At 44.1% G+C, this 20,574-nt stretch overlaps 1 protein-coding gene across 1 annotated transcript; it reads left to right on the top strand.

Moving 5' to 3' along the window:
- The first annotated feature begins 8,490 nt into the window (after positions 1-8,490).
- On the top strand, positions 8,491-20,099 carry Clec19a (C-type lectin domain containing 19A). Its single transcript, XM_074060261.1, is given in 4 exon segments — positions 8,491-8,505; positions 9,080-9,179; positions 9,182-9,291; positions 19,690-20,099. Coding segments are annotated over 4 exon segments (342 nt in total). The 3' UTR covers positions 19,807-20,099.
- Positions 20,100-20,574: the final 475 nt, after the last annotated feature.

Below are 20,574 nucleotides of genomic sequence, written 5' to 3'. Positions count from 1 at the left end.
GACATTTTAGTACAGTCAGCAATGCCTACATATCACCTATATAATAATATAATAAATGTCTTTCATTTATGAATAAACAAATATACACACTTGGAGTGTGTGCCAGTAGAATAGTTTTTGAGACAACTGGTATACCTGAAGCATGCAGCAGGATGAAGTTGGGTCTGCACGCTGAGTCAGGCCTTGGCAGACTTTCGACTCTGTGCATGAGGCAAAGGATGTTGTGTGGGCACAAGTGAAGTTATTCCTCACCAGCACAGCAGTGGGGGATCCAGAGAGAAAATGAGTGACTTGGAAACCAAACTGACAAGTTCCTGTCATCCACATGAATGCCATCTACACAGGGTGTCAGGGTACCTGGCTGAGTGTTTTTGGAAAGGAAAGGGGGTGAGCAGAGCAGAGAGGATGTGGGTGATGCCAAGAAAAATTGCAATGACAATAATAACGAAATGTGCTGTCATTTATTGAACACCTACTGACTCCAAGTATCTATGCTAAATAGTGTAAGCAAATTATTTCATTCAATACCTGTGAGGTAGGTATTCTTTTATTCTTTGTTTTATAGGGAATAAACTCAGGTTCAGAGAAGCAAAGTGTCTTTCCTAAGGACACACAAAATGAACGAGAGAAAGATTCTGGTTTTCAGAAATATTAATTCTCCATAAATGTGATGAGGTCCCAACAGAAACACAGTGGATTATAAAACACTTAAATATAAATGAACCACACCATGGAGCAAGTCACAAACGATGACGCTCATGATGACATTTGGAACTTGCTGGCTGAACTTCTGCAGACCCCTCCTTTAACCCTGAAGGAACCTGGCCAGACACTGAAGTATCAGGTTCAGTCCAGTGAACCCCAGATCATATGCCCTGCCTGATGGGGACAACTTTCTCAGCTCTGCACAATTATCCCACTGCAGAAATGAAATTTAAGTCTTATCCAATCTTCAGATCCCTAATAGAAGGTAGAAATCACGACTTATACCTAATGTTTCCTGATTTTATATCCTGACAACAATTTTTGTTCAAGTTTTAGGTTTACTGTGTAGACCAAATGACTGCTATTCATGGTTAGGAGATGCCTGCACTCAACACTGATTTGAATTTTTACCCTTTGATATATATTTGCTCTGAGGGGACTGAGATGCTCTATGGGGTGGGTTGGGCTCAGAATCTGAGGCCAGCCTGGGCTGTAAATGAAACTCTGTCTCACAAACAAAAACAAAAAAGATAAAATATCTAATAACATCAATAAACACAGTTGAGACTCACCAGCCTGGTACTGGTGCCAGGCTGTACCAGGCACAGTTCTAAGCACTTAAGCACTCTTCATGTTTAGATTTATTTAATCTGCACAATAACATTATATCATTACTAAAAAACTACCTTTTTATCCCCACTTGAGTGAAAGTCATAATCAAATCCCTGCATACACATTCTCATAAGTCCAGTTACTGCACTACTAGAGTGTGGGGGTGTGAGGGCTGCTAGACAAAATGCCAGTAAATAAATAAATACCAGTAAGTCCTTTCTTAATATAAGTATATCCCAGACATTGCATGGAATATACTCTTACCAGAGTATTTGTCATTTATCCAAAATTCAAATTTAACTAAGCACAGCCACCTTCTCGCTGTGCACTCACATGGCAGAGAACAAGCACTCTTTTCTTTTTCTCCTTCCCTTCTTCCTCCTTCTTTTCTCCCCCTCCTCTTCCTCTTCCTCGCCTCTCCCTCCTTCTTTTGTGCTGGGCTCAGTGCCTTGTGTAGGCTAGGCAAGCACTCTATTCCTGAGCTCCAGCCCTGGCTCCTCTAACTTTTCCTATAAGGACACTAATTCTGTCATGAGGCTCCACCCTTGTGACCTCACCTCCCAAAGGACTCACCTCCTAATACTGTCCCATTGGGGGTTAGACTTTAACATGTGGATGGAGGGCACAAACACTTAATCTGTAACAGTGTGTTTGCATTTCCTCACTTGTGCAATGGACAAGCAGGATAGAAGTCTCCTTGTATAACTTGCCTTTCTGCCCATTGGAACTGGGAAGAAACTGAGACTAAGTCTGAAAGTGGGATCTTGTAGACTATAAGTGTGGGCGCACACCCCAACGCTCTCCTTAGGGGGATGGAGGACCTGGTTTTCCTTTCTCTTCTGGATTCCCCAGCCATTCAGTGCAAGCAGAACCAGACACTGGCTTCTGATCTTTTGTTACCCCTGAGGATGCAAATATAGGCACACAGCCCAACTCAGCCACACTCCTGGGATTTCTTTGGATAGAACCCTTCAGACATATGTAAGAGACTTGGGTGGATTTTGGTTTTAGGGATTTTTTTTGGTTTTGGGGGGGTTTTTTGGTAGTACTGGCGTGGGAACTCAGGCTTCACACTTGTAAGGCAGATGCTGTATTGCTTAAACCATGCCTCCAGCCCTTTTTGCTCTGGTTTTGTTGGAGATAGGGTCTTACTTTTTGCCCAGGCCAGCCTGGACCACCATCTTCCTATTTCTGTGTCCAGCATCACTGGGATGACAGGCATGTGCCTCCATGCCTAGCTTTTTGTCCATTGAGATGGGGTCTTAAAAACTTTTTTGCCTGGGCTGACTAGAACTGTGATCCTCCTGATCTTAGCCTCTCAAGTAGCTAGGATTGCAGATGTGAACCACCAGCACCTGAATGCACCCTGGGCAGATTTAACAAACTAGGCCCCTGTCCCAAACCTTCCCTCTGAACTTGCCTTTGATACTATGGTTTAAGTGCAGCTTATGAGCAGAAAGGGCTTAGCCCTGGCACCTAAGAAGAGCTATATAAATATTTGCTATTATGATTTTTCAGCCATCAGAAAGTTTCCTTACTAGGCTCCTGAGCCTGGAAACTCTCCACAGCACAGGACATTATAAAAAGCACTTTGAAATTCAGGACTTACTTCTGCAAGGTGTGGGGGCACAGATGAGGAATTAGTTCTGCAGCCTCTTCCTTTCCTCTACAGAAACCTGGTGTCCTACTCTGGGATCCAGGGTCCAGACTGTTTCTGCTGTAATAATACATAACATCTACTGGAATGCCTTCTATGTGTCAGACGCTCTGCTGGCACTATCACCACACCCATTTTACAGACCAAGAAACCGATGCACAAAATGCAGAGTTTCCAACTGGGGCAATCCAACTCCACAGTCCAAGCTCTTAGATTGGAACACAGAAGTTTGGGCCACTGGCTGTCCCTACCTCCTAGAGTAGGATCCTCCTGATCCTAGAGTGTGCCTGGGACACTCTGGCCCATTTCTGCCCCTCCTCCATGGTCACAGGACACTCTGTGCCTACTTAAGAGTTTTCATAGTATGTGATAACTATTGTCATGTGTGTGTTCCTTCCTGTGTGCAACTTGAGGGCACACGCTTCCAAACCAGACAGGCACCCAGGAAATGATGCATTGCTTAATTAGATAGGTGTGAAATTTGGTGTTTAATATGCTCCATCCATTAGTATCTGCAGGTTTTGGTTCCAGCCCACGGTGGATACAAAATCCTTACATGCTGGAGTCCCTTATATAAAATGATGTCAGAGCCCCACCCACCCTCCTGTATACTTTAAATCACCTCTACTTTCTTTGTGACACCCACACAATGCAAATGCTATGTAAATCATACTGTATTGTTTAGGGAACAATGACAAGGAAAAAATCAACATGCTTAATACAGATGACATTTTTGCCAAATATTTTCTATCCATGATTGGCTAAATCTGAGGATTTGGAGCCCACAGATATGGAAATTTATTTGTAAAGTAAATGCAGGGCCTTGGAAAACTGAGGCCAGGAAAGCTATCTTCCAGGGGCACTACAGAGTTTAGAAGTTTCTGAGACTGTCAGACCCAAGTCCCAGGGAGCAAGTGACTTCACCCGTGGGCCTCGATTTCCTCATCTGCACAATGGGAACAGTACTAATAAGGCAGGCTACAGTGAGGGAAAGTCTGGGACTCATAGGAACTTAGTATTACACTTCAGACTGACCACGCTGTGGCTCAGGGACCACCCGTGCCCCTCCCCCTCATTGATTATTGGTTGGGAATCTCCTGGTTCTTCCCTTCCCATAGGTTAGCATAGGTTTTAAAGCACCTGGAAAAGAGAAGCAGCTCTCTTTGCCTCCAGCTTCTACCTGGCCCCCCATGCTCCCTTTTGTAATTCCCTTCCTTAACTTTTCATAAACTCCATTCACACCCTCGTGTCCTGCCCTGGATTCTCCCACATGGACACGAAGACTTTGGAAGTCTTCTGATCACAGACTCCACCATTGCTGTTAACATGTGACCAAGCCAGCCAGGAGAAAAGGTGAGTCCCCAGATCCTATATTTTAACACTAACACCCTGCTAGACAGCTCTCAAGGACTCACATACCAAGAACCCAGTGAGCAGTTACCGTTAGGAGAGTGTAAGCAATGGGCCAGGGCTTTCCCTCTGTGTCTGTGTCGTGGGGCCTCCAGAGGGAGACTCAGGCTCCAAAGAGGGCCAGGCTCACTGTGAAGGAGGACCAGCTGGCAGTGGGAACTGTCAGGCAGGATGGGCTGACCAAGCCCTCCCATCAGCCACCACCTTCTACCATGCTCCTGGGAGTGTCAGGGATGCACTAAGGCACTGAGCAGGCAAGGTTGTCCCCAGAACCTCCCCCTTCTTTCCTGGCTGGGTCCCAGTACTGATCCAGGTAGGAGGCAGCAGAGCGGTGTACCCGTGGGTGGCTGGATGGGAGCCCGGGAGCCAGCAGCCAGATTGAGTAGGAAGGTGATAATTTCTCCTTTTAAAAAGAGGCAGGGAGAGCCCTGAATTGCACTGCCATGGTTTTTAAAATCCAGAACAAGCTCAGAGCTCCCAAAGGCTTTGACTCCCACCCCAGGTGGGAGACCCTGGGGACTTGGATGCAGCTAAGTGAAGGAAAAGACCCTGTAGTTTGACCTCTTGGTTTCCAGGGCAACAAGCCTCTTTGTGCAACCCTTCCCCCACCCTCTCTCCCTCTCCTCCCCCCACCTGCCCCTCTTCCTTCCTCATCTTTGACCTCCCCTCCTTCTCAAATTCCCAGCCATGTCCCCACTCCATCCTCTCTCACACTTCCAGAGCTTTGCACGTGCTGTGTCCTCCACCTTGAACACTCCTTCTCTGACTCTTGTCCTTCAGGTCTCCATAGAGACAGCGCCTCCTGTAGGAAGCCTCCCAGATCTGCACATCTGGCTTCTATGCCACTTTTCAGTATTTCTGCAGCAGTACCCTGTGTTCTCCCATCCAGGAAGGGGACTTGTGGAGCCCTGCCCTACTCACCTATGGTCTTCTTAATAACACAGACAGAGCAGCCATCAGTTTTGACCAGGAAAGGGGCAAAGAACCAGTTTTCAAGATAATTTAGGGATTGCTTCCTCAAGTTTTTACTGGTGTGACAGACATCTACAAATTAAATATTAATAATATCATTATTTCTGTAAGACCTGTGAAGTCAGAAGCCACATCTGTGACTTCAGCATCTCTCAGGTAGCCAGCTGACTGGGACGAAGCAGGTGTTCTAATGGTACTTGTGGAGTGAATTGTTTGAACTGTTTGAAGGACCCGATGATTGAGATTGAAGCAAAAGAAAATAGTTGTAAATGCAACAGGAGTCTCTAGGTTTGAAACCAGATATCCTGGCTTTAAATCCTAGCTCCTCCAATTAGGAACTGTGTGCCTTTGAGCAAGATAGTCACCCTCTCTGTGCTTTGGTTTCTTTGTAAAGTGAGAGTGGAATTCCTACCTACCTGGTGGGATGTGTGAGACATTTAAATGAACCACGATGTGAAAAGCAATTAACACAATGCCTGGCACAGGGTGAATGCTCTGGCACTTGATGGGACTGGGATTTGAACTCAAGGCTTCGCACTTGCAAAGCAGGAGCTCTACCACTTGAGTCATGCCTCCAGTTTGGCCATTGTTACCAGTGCTACCTGAAAGTCACCCTGTAAAGCTGTGAATGTCCCTACACAAGATACAGACTAGCAAAGTCTGATTCAAAACCTTTCTCTCCCCACTTCCTAAAATCCAGAGATAAAGGCAGAGGAGTAAAACCAGGCAGATGGAAGTGAATTCATCCCAGGCCCAGCCAGTGGTCACTTTTGCCTGCCATGCCCTCTCAATTAAAGCCCTGCCCCGGTGGAAAGAGAAGTAATGGAGCCATGACTGTCATAGCCCCGTTTTCTGTGACGAGCATCCACAACCACTGTTTGCTCAGTAGAGAAAATCCAAGAAAACAAGCAAAGGATTGCAGATTTGAGGACAGTCCCAGTAAAAAGTTAGAGGCCCAATTTCAAAAACAAGTATCGTGGGGCACACCTGACACCCCTGCTGGAGACGGAGGTAAGAGGATCATGGTCCAAGGCACAAAGGACAAGACCCAACCTGAAAAACAGCCAAAGCAAAAAGGACCAGGGCAAGGCTCTGGGGAGGCCCTGAGTTCAAAACCCCAGTGCCACTACTACAGTGGCTTGAAGGCCAAGACTCCATGCCACTGGGTGGCCAGAGAAGGGACCCCAGTTTAGAAGGAAAGGAATGCACTGGTGTTTCACAGCAGGTCAGACAAAGAGCACGGTGAGGATTTAGACATCCCAACGCCAGCCTAACGAATGTCACCAGTGCCCACTGTCCTTGCATGCCCTGGGGACGAGCCTCCCAACCTGACCTGAGGAAGCCCATGACTCCTGCCTCCCAGGCGATCACTCTAAGTCGTGGTTCCCGAGAGAATCATCGCCTAAGAAGCTTCCAGAAGGGCTGAGACTTGAGAGAACTTCAGGATCTCAAACATAGGCTTTTTAATGTGTTCCTTTTCAGTCTTGACAACAAATCCTGAACCCTTGTAGTGTGAACAGCACAAGATATAAATAGTCCCTGTTCTAACTTGTCAATAATCACATGGGAAAAGGTGCACCCTTGCCAAATAGCCCAGAATTACAAATCAAAACAAGACTCCATTTCTTTTTCCTTATAAAATTTACAAAAATTGCCACAAAAGCGAGGACACTCAGGGCTGGCAGGGGCAGAGTGAGATGGGACCTCGCAGACCTGACTGTGGGAACATCAATTGCTTTCAGGAGGTAATTTAGCAAATTGTATCAAAGCCTTCGAAATCTCTCCTCAGAAAATCATCAGAAACACCAAACCGCAAAAAAAAAAAAAAAAAAAAAGCTTCACGCACAAAACTATTCATGTTGGTATTATCTGTAATAGCTTTTAAAAAGAGAAGTAATCTAATTATCCAAAAATAAGGGAATGATTAAATAAACCAAGGAGGGCCACTCAAGACAGTGTTCAAGAGTTATTTAAAACAATGTTTACAAAATTGTCCCATGATATGGGGAAATGCTAATACTCTTTAATCTCCAGGAACAAAAATACAATCAGGTGTGTAGAGCACAACAGAATCACAATTTTGTTAAAAACCATCACTGCACATAAACAGGACTTGAGGGAAAGTATTACCGATTTCCAAATAGGTCAAGCATATATTACTTTTATTAGTTTGAAAACTTCAGAGGCGTGTGTGTGCTTTTTGGACCTCAGGTGTAGAATTGCATTAATCATAATAGACTTGTTTTGCTTTCGTTCTTAAAAACATGTAATAAGCTAAGTTGATGAATGGATTAAGAAAATGTGGTATATTTACACAATGGAGTATTATTCAGCCATAAAGAAGAATGAAATTATGTTGTTTGCAGGAAAATGGATGGAACCAGAGAACTTCATTTTAAGCAGAGTAAGCCAGATTCAAAAAGTCAAAGGTCACATGTTTCCTCTCACATGTGGAATCTAGACCTATAAGTTCAATGTGTACACAGATACATATATGATATATATATATATATATATACACACATACATATAAATAGTGAGAGAGAACAAAACTGTATTAGTGAGTCTGTCTGACTTACTATAGGTAGGAAAGAGAAAAAAATGTCAGAGAATGAAAAATATTGGAACAACCCATCTATATATGAATATAATGTAATGCACTGTACAGTAAAGTGCTGACCACTAGGGAGCATGGTGATGGAGAAAGGGTAAGTAACAGGGGGAGAAGGTTAATCTGATTAAAGCATGATATATACAGGCCTGAAGTACCAAGGTGAACCCTCCTTGGACTATTGATATACACTTAAAAAAATGAAATGAAGGCCAGCAGGGCACCAGTGGCTCACACCTTGTAATCCTAGCTACTCAAGAGGCAGAAATCAGGAGGATCACGATTTGCAACCAGCCTGGGCAAGTTTGTGAGACCCTATCTAAACCCTTCACAAAAAAAGGGATAGTGGAGTGGCTCAAGTTATAGGCCCTGAGTTCAAGCCGCAGCATCACAAAAAAAAAAAAAAAATTGAAGGCCAGAGGGAAAAGCAAGCCTTTTCCAGGGATGTCTTGCTGCCTCTGCAAGCTCATCCTAGAAACCTAACTGGGAGTGACAGGAGATTAAGAAAGGACAGAAGGCAAACATGCCGAAAGCTGGGGTCAGGTGGTCTGGGCGCTCAGATGGAGATACACAACAGCTTCATCCACCTCCAGCGAGTTTATTATATACAATGCCAAACAAGGAGGTGGAGCAACAGTTCTGGGGGACGGGGTGGGGGCATGACATTGTGGTTATCAGGAACAGGAGGAACCTGCAATCACTACTCTCTGCACATCAACATCTTAGGAAAAGCAGCTGTGCTGCATTCTGCCCTCGCCCTCTTCTGCAGCTGGGGCTGTGCCCATCCCAGCCTGCAGATTATCGGGCATAGCTGTGCTTATGTCAAGGTCTCATAGGCTTCTCATACACTGCTCTCCACAGAGAGGGGAGTGGGCAGGGGGGTGGGCTCAAGGGTAAATGAGGGTAAATATGGTGGATGTATTTTGTAACTATATGTGAAAATAGAAGAATGAAATCTGTTGAAATTGTTCTAAGAAGGGGGGAGGGAGGAAGAGGGAGAAGGATGGAAGGGGTAAATCTAGCTAAGATACATTGCAAGCACATATGTAAATATCACAGTGTATCCCCCATACAACTGTTATACGCTAATAACATAATTTTTAAAAAATAAGCACCAACAGCCTTCCATTTGGTCTGTTGTCTCTCTGCCCCCAGCCCTGCCAGAGTCATTCCCCCACCCCCAACTGGTGTCCCTGTGTCCTCTGTCCTGGATGGGTTCAAAGCCCACTGCTACAGATTCTTCCCTCCCAACAAGACCTGGGCAGAGGCCAACCTCCAGTACCCCAAGTTCTCTATCCACAGGAAGTCCACCAAGCTGGCCTCCATCTGCAGAAGATGGCTCCTTGGTCCTCCGTGGCCCAACCAAGCACCCTGGGGAAGGGCCTGGAGAATGGCGCCTCCCTCTGCATCTGGCTTTTCAGTCATTGAACCTGCTTTTCATCCAGCCCAGTTTCTCACTGGCAGCAGAGGGCAGAACATTTAGCACCAGTAGCAAAGATCATGGCTGGAGATCCATCTTCAAAGTGCCAACCTTGGGCTGTGCTCTGCTGTGCACCAGAGTGCTGGACCTGGGGATACAGCAGGCATGATGTGCATATGAGCTATGACCTAAGGAATGACATCATCACGTGACTGCTCACCCAACCCGTGCTAAGTAGACATCCTCATTTTATAGATAAAGAACTCAAAGTTCTGAAAAAGGTAAGCACCTTGCTCACAGTTACTCAACTATTACGTTGAGACACTGGATTTTTGGGGGGGGGTTGTTGGTTGGTTTGGGTGCTGGGGATTGAGTTGGGCATTGTGTATGCTAAGCTTGCGATCTACCACTCTGGCCAGGAACTGAGCTTTGAAACTGAGAGTCAAATTCCAACCCCTCCCTGCACCATATACACACAAGCCTCTTTCCACAATCCCCCCATCTTTTTCCTAAGGCCAGCAACACTGACCATTTCATCATTCTCCAGTCTGGTCCAGCCATTTCATTCCTCTGGAATTTTGCACATTCTGTTCCCTAATTCCCATCCCCACTACTCCAGGCAAGATACCTACTCATCCTACAAGGCAGCTCTGACTGCCTCTTTTCCTGGTGAGCTCTGACTTCCTGTGAGCCCTTCCCCCATGGCTACTTAATGACCTGTTTGCACCTCGGACTTCCTGCTGACTTGTGGGTCCTTCAGAGCACGTGCATACATCCCGTTGGCTCTCAAACTACCAATTCATAATCTCACCTCTGTTCTTCAACAGTCTCAGAGACTTTAAGCTAGAAAAGGGTTGGCTCTGCATATTTTAGACTCCCTGTGTGTTGTTAAGAATAAAGAAAGAGCCCTTTAACATTGTTTCAAAATAAATCTCAAACCAACCCTCCTAGTCCACAGGGTGTCACAGAATACCTGAGACTGGATGATTAATAAGGAACATTTCACTCAGTTCCAGAGGCTGAGAAGTCCAAGAGCATCTGGAAAGGGCTCCTGTGCTGTGTCATCCCATGGTGGGAGTCAGAGTCCATGAGAAGGAGAGAGGAAATGAGGCTGAACTCATCCTTTTTATCAGGACCCACTCCCATGACAACTGCATTAATCCAGTCATGAAGCAGAGCCTTCATGACCTAATCACCTCTTAAAAGTCCCACCTGTTAACACTGTTACCATGGCAATTAAATCTCAACATGAGTGGAAGGGATACTCAAATCTCAGCATCCACCAATGGGTTCCAACAGATTGTCTTGAACACCCACTGTGCTCTCCATGGGGAAGAATACACTGAGATAGGCATGGTCCAACTGGGAAGACAGAGACTGCTACAAGCATTTAAAATGAAGAATTTAATACAGGGATTTAATACATGCACAACTGATGGAGCTCAGAACCTAAAGAGGAGGTGATGATGTTACAGGAATCTCGAACAGAGACATGGGACACCAAGGCGTTTGGGGAAGCAATATTTATTAGTGGATTCACATCCAAAGGCTGAGCCATGAGAACAAAGGGGTCTCACCTTAGATACCCTTGCAAGCACGTTCCAGAAACAAAAGGCAAGTGTTAACCCATATATGGTTACATGTAACTCTGTTGGCTACTTCACCCCCCAGTGCTATGTGACCTTCTTCATGTTTAGATTTTTAAGTTTTATCTCTCTACTGTGCCATCTCCTCTCCCCTGCTCCATTATCAGAACACAGACTTGTTTGTTTCTTTTTTTTGTTTTGATCCTCCTCCCTGCTACATCATTCTCCCCTTTGATGCTTGGCCTCACCTGGGGTCAAAGAGCATCATCTTGATCTAGTGGTTTGTATTTTCATGGCATCATTACATGGGCAGATGTTTTTCTCTATAGTGGCCTCCATAATGGTCCTGATGGACCACAATACCAGGGAACCAGGCAGGGTAACATCAGACATGCTCCCAAGACAAGAAGCGTCACCCCACTTTCCATGACGAATGCAGTCTGCACTGTTTTCTTTACTCTGGGACTTTCAGTGTCGCTTACGAGCAACCTCACAAACCTGGGGAGTGTATGAGCCGATGTAACACCTGACCTGTTGATGAGTGTGTGATACCAGTATGGCTGCCCAGAGGTCCCAGCAACGGCTCTCTTATTACATTTGATACATGGGGGAATCCTGACAAGGGCCAACCCAAAAGGTAAGAGTCCAAGTGTGTAGAGGCGAGCGGGGGTGCGTCCCATGTTCGAGCTTCCTCTGAGCATAGACTAGTCAGCTTCCAGCATGACTAGAGCAGGGCTGGTGTCCCGTTGTTCACGGTCTGCCGTTGTTTCCTGGGAAGCGGGGTCCTGCCGAGGAAGGGTGCAGGTGTTCTGGAAGGTAATTGTGCATTCTGAGCCGAGTCAGGGACGCACTCCCACTCTCAAGAAGCTGGCTTTACTCAGCTGTGGTGGATCCAGGGAGCAATTTCTGCTACTTTAACTGTAGTGGGGACAGACAAGACAACAACAAAAGGGCCCCTTTAATGGGGTTTTAATGGTTGGACATTTTATTCTTTTACCCAGACAGTGTGTTCTTTTTTTTTTTAAACTGAGTAGAATTACCATGGCAGCAATATATTATCAGTATATATGTCCAAGAAAACGTGTTGTTTAAAAAATGTTAAAACCGCCATCTTTAAGTATCTAAGGACATGTTTAGAGCCAGTAAAAATAGTCATCTGACTGTATTTTAGTAGAAAACCCTGTCTAAAAATATGAGTTTGTGTCTGGAAGGGCTTTAATGCCAGATAGGCACACATGTATAAGAACCATTTTCTCAATCCTCTCGGCCTTGGTTATTTTGAGAGGTCTGGCACCAGTGACTCCATTGGAACTTTGATGGCATTCCCCCCTTGTCTCCATACTGTTTGTCTCTGAGCAGAAGAGTCTGAAAATTTGTCTCCTATCCAAGTACTAACCAGGCTCAACCCTGTTTAGCTTTTGAGACCAGATGAGATTGGGCGTGTTCAGGGTGGTATGGCTTGTAGACTGAAGATCTTTTTTGATTGGTCGTTTTCTTCTCTCATCATGAGGATTTTCTCTTTCCTGGATTTTTGTTTGGTTGGTTTTGGTCCCACATCGGGGGGAAATAAAGAGCAGATCAGGTGGGAGTCAGTGCCAACTAGACCCTTTTGACCAAATTTAAGCAACAAAGAGGCTTAGAAGGAGTGGCTCTTAGGCAGCAGGCTTCTAGAGAAGGACAATACAAAACAAAATCCAACAAAAACAGACATCTAAAAAACTAACCTGGTTGACACATAAGTACTCATTAGAGTCATTTTTTATGGACTTGATTGTAAATGCCCCAGAAGGATCAGAACTATAATGACAAAAACTTTAATGAGCCATAGTTAAAATTTTGATGAACAATTTAGCAACTAATAGAACAGTATATCAGTACCACTAACTTTTTGTTACTGTGTTTATCTAAATTTTGTATTTTAGAAGGCTTGATATACTCGAAAAACAAATACATTTAATACACAGGAACCAGCAATAGCATCACAGCTCTGTAGAGGTTATATATACATATTAATTTAGTTGTCTTTGAAGTAAAACCTTAGATTTTTATCAGTTGTAAGGGGAAGAACAGTTTTAGTAAACTCAAATAGCCCAGTCACAAACACATATAGGATATCAACTGTATTAGAACCACCCAAGACAACAGTAGTTTAACCATAAGGTCATCTAGAAAATTTTACATAAACCAACTCTTAAATGAACATGACTCAGTTACCTTAGTGGTCAAAACCCCAACAAAAATCACCAGAGAACACAAGTAAATATTTATGGGGACTAAGTGTGGAGATAAGAGACACAGTGGCCAAGAATCATGGCTCAGATGTTGATAAGGGATCACATCCCAGATTGTTGAGATTAACAAATGGCTCATGACATACAGCAGGATCTCATCAACCTGTAGTCAATGGATGCCCTCTAAAATAACAGGCCCAATCTGGCATCCCAGGCTAAAAATTTCCCTCCACCTGCCATGTGGAAGGAATAGGACTAATACCCCACTCTGTAGATTCCAATAAAAACTGGAGGTCATGACATCCAGTGTAGTGCTCCTTTTTGAGTTTTTATTTCTTTATCCTATCTGTAGAGTGTACTTTGGCTTTGTTTTTTGTTTTTACTTTGCTTTACATAAGTAAATTTGTCTCAACCCTCTTATCAGTGCAGCAGCACTCCCTGTGCTCAGCTGCCTCTTGCCTCTCTGTGTTTTAATAAACTCTTGTTGTCTTGAAAATTTGTGGATTAACCTGTAGCACCAAAAATTCCTGACAGTTATCTTGACAAAACAAAAACCATTTTAAGACAGTTTTTTTGTAAATGTTATCAAGAACAATATAATATTTTTAAGATAGGCTTATTATCATGAGCTTAGAGAATTAAGTTTTAGTTTAACACCTGTACATTAAATTTTGACCTTACAAAACCTTTAATGTAACTGAATTTTAGTCAACTCACTTACATAAGCATTTATAAGCTCCATCTTTTTATAACAACTTACTTTGTACCTCTGTGACAAATTATTTTGTATCTTCTGAGGGAGCTTGTCTTTATCTTTTTTTTATTTAGAAGTATTTTTTAACCTTTTACTTTTAAAAACCATTATCTTTAATACCTTATATATCTTTGTTACTTGTTGAAAATAACTCATAAACCCTTTTAACTTAGAGCCTTATATTTGTATGAAAAAACCAGAAAGAAAGCAACCTTAAAATTATTTTTTATATAAAAACAATTTATAGAAAGCCCATTTGTTAATAGACCCAAGTATTGTAAGAGCCAGTTAAATCCCAGATTTTATTTATGACAGAATGAAACAGGCTAAGGTCATTTTTTAACTACCCAAATTTTAAGATTCCTGCTAGAGGCTGTGGACCCCCTTTCCTTTTTTTTCCCCTCTGGTCTGCATCAGTGTTAACTCCTGAATGCCTGCATCCTAGTGAGACCTGACTGAAATAAGTTTGCAAAGCAGTTTTCTTAAAAGTAGCATAGAGTAATAAGTTTTTGCATTGACTCTATAATAAGAACCATCTGTAAACCAGATGTTTACAAATTCGTATGTAAAAAGCTTAAACAGTTTATAACAGAGATCTTTAGAACAAATGCCCTGTTTTTTTGTTACATTGAATACCACATTAACCTTTAGCAGTAGTTGAAGAACCATTTTGAAGATGCTTACACACACACACACACACACACACACACACACACACACACAAAGTTTTATAAATTAAGCATGCCAGAAAAAAAGTGTCACCTTAAGCACACATAGGATGAGCTGGAATTTCAGGAGCAAATTAAATTTTGCTCAATGCTTTAAACAAATTGACACACTCTCACACACACACACACACACACACACACACACAATTAGAGTGCATTCTCAAAAAAAAAAAAAGAAAAAACTTTAAAATTATACCCAGAGGGCTATCTGGTGGAATGGTGGATGATGCATCTGTTCTCTTGTGAGTCTCCCTCTTTGGAACTTAATTTTTTGTTATCTGTCCCTTAACCTTGGTTGTGGCTGTTTCCCAGGAAAAGCTTAACCTCCAGGAGGTGTCTCACACACTTTCACCTTACTCCCTAAACCTGAGAGACCTGGTTTCGACCCAGATAGGATTACTAGGGGGCCCTGGAAAGTGATCAGTCTCCTCTCTGCCTCTTAAAGACAGGCCTATTATTTGAACCCAGGTTCTTACCAGTCTAATGGGTGGGGCTCCCAGTTGGTTCCCCAGCCTTCTCGGGATTCCTTTGTGCAACCGAGACTTGCTCTCCAGGACACTGGGAGTGTTCCTCTGTCAGATCAACAGGTCCACTAGTGCCTGGTGGGACTCTCTCCTGACAAGCCGGGGACAAGGAGGTGAAAATACCTCTGAATCCGGGATGAGCCCCATAAATGTTACAGGAATCTTGAACAGAGACACAGGACACCAAGGCTTTTCGGGAAGCAATGTTTATTAGCATACCAGCAGTGGCTCATCAGATTCACATTTCAAAGGCTGAGACCTGAGAACAAAGGGGTCTCACCTATACCCTTGCAAGCAGGGTACAGAAGCAAAAAGCAAGGTTTAACCCATATATGGCTACATGTAACTCTGTTGGCTACTTCACTCCCAGTGCTATGTGACATTTTTCATGCTTAAATTTTTAAGTTTTATCTCTCTGCTATGCCATCCCCTCCCCCATGCTGGCAGTGAGGCAAACCAGAGATGCACAAAGCAGAAAGTCAAATCCAGCCCTAAGCTGAGGCAGGGCTGACTGCACCTGTGGGTGCTGGGGCAAATGAGGAAAGGCCACCTGCCATTGCTCCCAAGCAAAGAGGGAAAGAAATCTCCTGGCTTCTCCCTCCATCCAGCCTTCAGGGTTCTCCAGTGCCTCCCATTCACTGGAAGCCAGCAGACATGGAAACCTGGGAGAGGACACTCTTCAGGGATGAACTCTGACATAGAGCAGAGCACAGCACAGGACTGGCACTTATGAAGATGGAGGAAAGAAGTTAAAGAATCCTCAGCCTAAGCCAGGCACGGCGGCTCACGCCTGTAATCCTAGCTACTTGGGAGGCTGAGAGGTGGAGGATCAAGGTTCAAAAAAAATTAGTTCTCAGGCTGGGGATATAGCTCAGTGCTTGCATGTTTGCCTAGCATGCACAAGGCTCTGGGTTCCATCCCCAGTACCACACACACACAAAAAAATTGTTCTCAAGACCCATCTCAATGGAAAAAAGCTGGGTGTGGTGGTGCACGCCTGTCATCCCAGCTATGAGGAGAAACATAAAATAGGAGGATAAGGGTCCAGACTGGCCTATGCAAAAGGCAAGACTATCTCTACAAAATAACCAGAGCAAAAAGGGCTAGAGGTGTGGCTTAAGTAGTTGAGCGCCTGCCTTGCAAGCACAAAGCCCTGAGTTCAAATCCTATGTACTGCCAAAACAAAAGAATTTCCAGCATGTAGAAAAAAGTGAGAAATAATCCCGTAGAATCAAGTGATTCTAAATCAAGATTTTACTTTAGCCAATCCACAGGGAAGACAGCTCTGCCTACCTCATTGTACCTTGGTTACTGGGCATTAAGAGAACTCCAGGCAAATGCAAAGGGTTCCAGCGATTCCTCACCCACCTCCTATTCTTTCCTGCCATGACTTTACTTTCTTCCTCTTTTCTCCGCTCCTGGCATCCCTCTTTCCTCATTCTCTCCTTCCCTCTCTTACACAGATCACCACACACACTTTGTCATATAATCCTTTCCTGAAAACACATAGAGATGTGGAATGTGAACAACACACACACCTGTTACAAATAGGGTTCAGTTCTCACAAAGCTAAGTAGCAAAACCCCTGACTTCATCTGGTCATTGAGACCCACCCAGTTCTGTGTGGTGTTTTCTTCATGCTTTCTCATTCTGTTCTTCTTCATGATAAAAAACAAACCACATTCTGTTCCTATGCATAGGACATCTGAGTGAGGTTGAGGATTTTTACACTTTCATCTTCCCTAACAATCCTTATCTTGTTTGAATAAAGTTCATTTTATCTCTGCTTCATATTCCTCGCAATGGTACCTTGGCTCTTTCCATTCTCCAGTTATTTTGATCAGATATGGGAGAAATGCAATCAAATAGCAAATGGTGGCCCACACAGATGCTGTTGAAGAAAGATGGTGATAGTGTTAAAATAACTAGACGGCTTAGCCAAGTGATTGCTGAAAATGCACACTTAACAGCTGAAATGGGAGAGCCCAAACTATGTGTGAGGGAGGAGCTTGGGGGTGTCATTGCTTACTCAGGGCCAAAGTCAAACACCACTTGTCTGGAAAATGCTTTGTCTCTGAAAATCTTGAACAAACACATGGGCTCAGAGTACCAAGATGGAATGGGCCTGGTCCAATGGCAAGAGAGATGTCAAATAAAAATGAGGTGTGATGTCTATTGGTGTGGTCCTTGGGGTCCATTTGGGGAGACCAGACTTTGAGAAATGGAGACACTAAGCCAACTAGCCAGCCTGTGGGGGAGCATAGATAATGAAGAAATTGAGTAGAGGCTATTCTTTGAGAGTTTCCCAGGACCAGTCCTGGATCAGGAGCTTGAAGGATTGGGAAGCTTAGAAAAATGAGGATTCAGGTGTTCCCAATGAAGAACATCGTGCAGATCTTGTGAGCATTGACTGAAGGCATTAGAGTTGGCAGTCCCAGCTCTGTCACTTCTTTCCTGTGCGACCTTGACCAAGTCGCACAAATTCTCGAAGCCAAATTGCCCTCAACTGGAAAGTGACAATGGTCATGCTGGCATTTAAAAAGTGTGTGCTTCCAAGGTAAATATAGCTGAAGTTCTCACACGGTGCTTGGTAACCCAGTGCTGCACAGTGAGAGCTGTGGTCCTATTCATTCCTTATAATTGAAGAGCCTGGAGGAGATCTGTTTTTCTTGGCATTCCCAAGTCAGGTCATCTTTCTAGGACAAACAAGCTTGCCTCACTTTCTCTCCTTCCTCTCCATTCCAATAGTATCTGTTAGGAAACTCTGCAGGCAACTTCCCAGAGCTCTGCGTTGAGAAGGATTCGATGCCAGATTCCTTGAATGGGTTAGCACAGTCTTCTACAAACACAATACTAAGCAGTGTAGATAAGTGTGCTTCGATTTGTTGTCAAGGAAAAAGGAGATAGTCCGATGGTGGGTGTTTTAGACAAGGTGGCCGCCTCTAGAGTTGTCATTTGGAAGAAGGTAATGGGAGTCTGTAGACTGTTGTGACATGAAAGGTGCTTCTGCATAATTCTGTTTAAAAGTGAGTCATTGGTTAGGTGTTAGGTCTAGGGCTGATTTGTTATTTTATAATGACTTCTTTGACATACTGAAGTTTACTTCTTAATGCTATGTGGAAGGCAGTAACGAGAATCACTTTCCTGTGGATCTATCTGGGTCTGTGAACAGCTGGGGACATGTGTTACCACCATTCATCTACTTGCTGTCACATCCTTTGTCCACCCTTCTTACCTCTGCAATTGACCTTTTTCAGGATCACTGATATCAGGGCACTGGGTAAGTGCTTACCTTGACCTCCCTCCAGGGACTCCCAAACAGAAGTTCCAAGTTTCATGCCCACATATTGGCTACACCCAAGGAAGAAGGACAGTGGTGGAAACTGAGGCCCTCTCCATTCACCTCCTTCCTTTCATCAGGGGAGAAATGCTTTCAGGATGCCCTATGCAACTTTCCTTCTACGTAAGTGGCCAAGCTTGGTACTATGGCCAATGTTAGCTACAAAGGGAGCTAGGGGAATGAAGTCTGGTTTCTTAGGTAAGCAATGGGTAAAGGCATTAGGAATGGCTGTGGAGTGGACAACCAGTAATGTCTGTCCCAGTTCCTGCTTGGTGCAAGGATGAAATGAGTTCATGCATTTATAACACTAAGCACAGCATCTGGCATGACTCACATGTCTGTTTAACTATCCACCAATCTGTTTGTCCGTTCATCCATCTGCCCTTCCAACCACCCATCCATTCATCCACCTCCATCTCTCCATCCATCTGTCATCTGTCAGTCCATCCATCCATCTATCCATCACTATTTCTTCATGGGTTGTTTTGGCAGTGGATTGTTGTCAAGGTCCTGCACTTATGTTATTTCATTGAGTGAATTATGTGATAAGCTCTTTAAAATAAAGGATTAAAATCACTCCCCCACACACAAGAAGACAGCAATGCCTTCTAAGGAAAGTGGGCTGTTAACTGTGGGGCTTTGTTTTGCCAAGTGGATCTATGCAAGTTCAAGCCTATAGCTGCATTTCCCAGGAAAGCAGAAAAGACTTTGGAGATGGGAGAGTGGGATAAGCAAGGACTGGCAGGGTAGGGAGGGCCTTTGAGAGAGAACAAAAGTGGCAAGTGGAGACTTTCAGTTATTTGGTGTGTACAGTGCAATGTGTTCCTGTATGTCTTTCTTCATAATATCTTCAATGTACTCCACCTTGTTTACTAGCGTTTTTGTGATGGGTTTGAATTTTAGGGAACAGTAGCAGTGCTGAAGTCCTTCTTTAAGTTGGCATGGTTCAAATCCAGAGATATCTATGTGGGGATGATCGCATACAGGTGACCCAATCAAGAAAGAAAACAGAAAAAGAAAGCAGGGTTGCACCATATTCCCTATTTACTTGGTTCCAGAAAGGTTCACAGGGATTGCTTCCAATTTTCAACTCCATCCTACGAAAGAGAGAATGAGTGACGTGCTACTATGCTTCTTACATTCCCAGCTGGGAGGAGAATGCCTTCACATGTGTCCTCATGAACAACTGTGCTCCTGGTTTCCCAGGTAACATCTGGACAGGCCTTCACAATCATAAACAGGTGAGGAAGCCATAGCCAGGTGCTTCCCTTGGAAGCTTCAACCAAAATTCCATTTTTATTTAACAAACTTTTCACATGTGTATCAGGTCACTGCTATCCATCCAGCATACAGAGGAAATCACAGGCCAAGATGTCACAGTTAGCGTGTAAGAAATATCATGAAAGGGAAAATGATAGGAACACATAGTAGGGTTAGAGGAGGCCTCTATTTTGACTTGACTTCCCCAAAAACCAGATATCAAAACATGATTAAATGTGCAAGAGACTTTGAGGGGAAACAGGAGGACTACAAAGAAGGGGGTTATGGAGACAGGGAAGGCCTTCAGACATGTGTCTGAGACCTGTGAAAGAAGATGGAGGACAAAGGACCTTCAGATCCTTCAGTAGGAAGAGCGTCAGATCACAGTATGGTTGTGTGCATCTTGGCTAGGGTAATGGGGAGATCCCCAGCAAAGGAAGCCTGTCCAGGAATCCTGCACTGGGCAGGACTGGGCCAGTCCTGACATGCTGATCCCTGACTGGACACAGCCTGGAGGAGGCATGGCCTCTCTGGAATGCAGTGGTGGTGAGTCCAAGGGGAAGAAGTGTGTCCTGACAAACTACATGGTGATATCACAGAGGCAGGAGAGTGGAGCCATCCATCAACTGAGCTCCTTGCAGCTGGTCCTTCTGAAGGTGATCTGAGCAGTACTCCTCACATCCATGACCACAATTTCTCTCTGAAGTCACGCACTGCCATATAAACTGAAGTCCATAATCATTAGTGCTTTGGAGGGTACTTTC

This window comes from Castor canadensis, chromosome 17, assembly GCF_047511655.1.
Source record: "Castor canadensis chromosome 17, mCasCan1.hap1v2, whole genome shotgun sequence".
NCBI lineage: Eukaryota > Metazoa > Chordata > Mammalia > Rodentia > Castoridae > Castor > Castor canadensis.
This window is presented reverse-complemented; position numbering and strand designations above follow the sequence as displayed.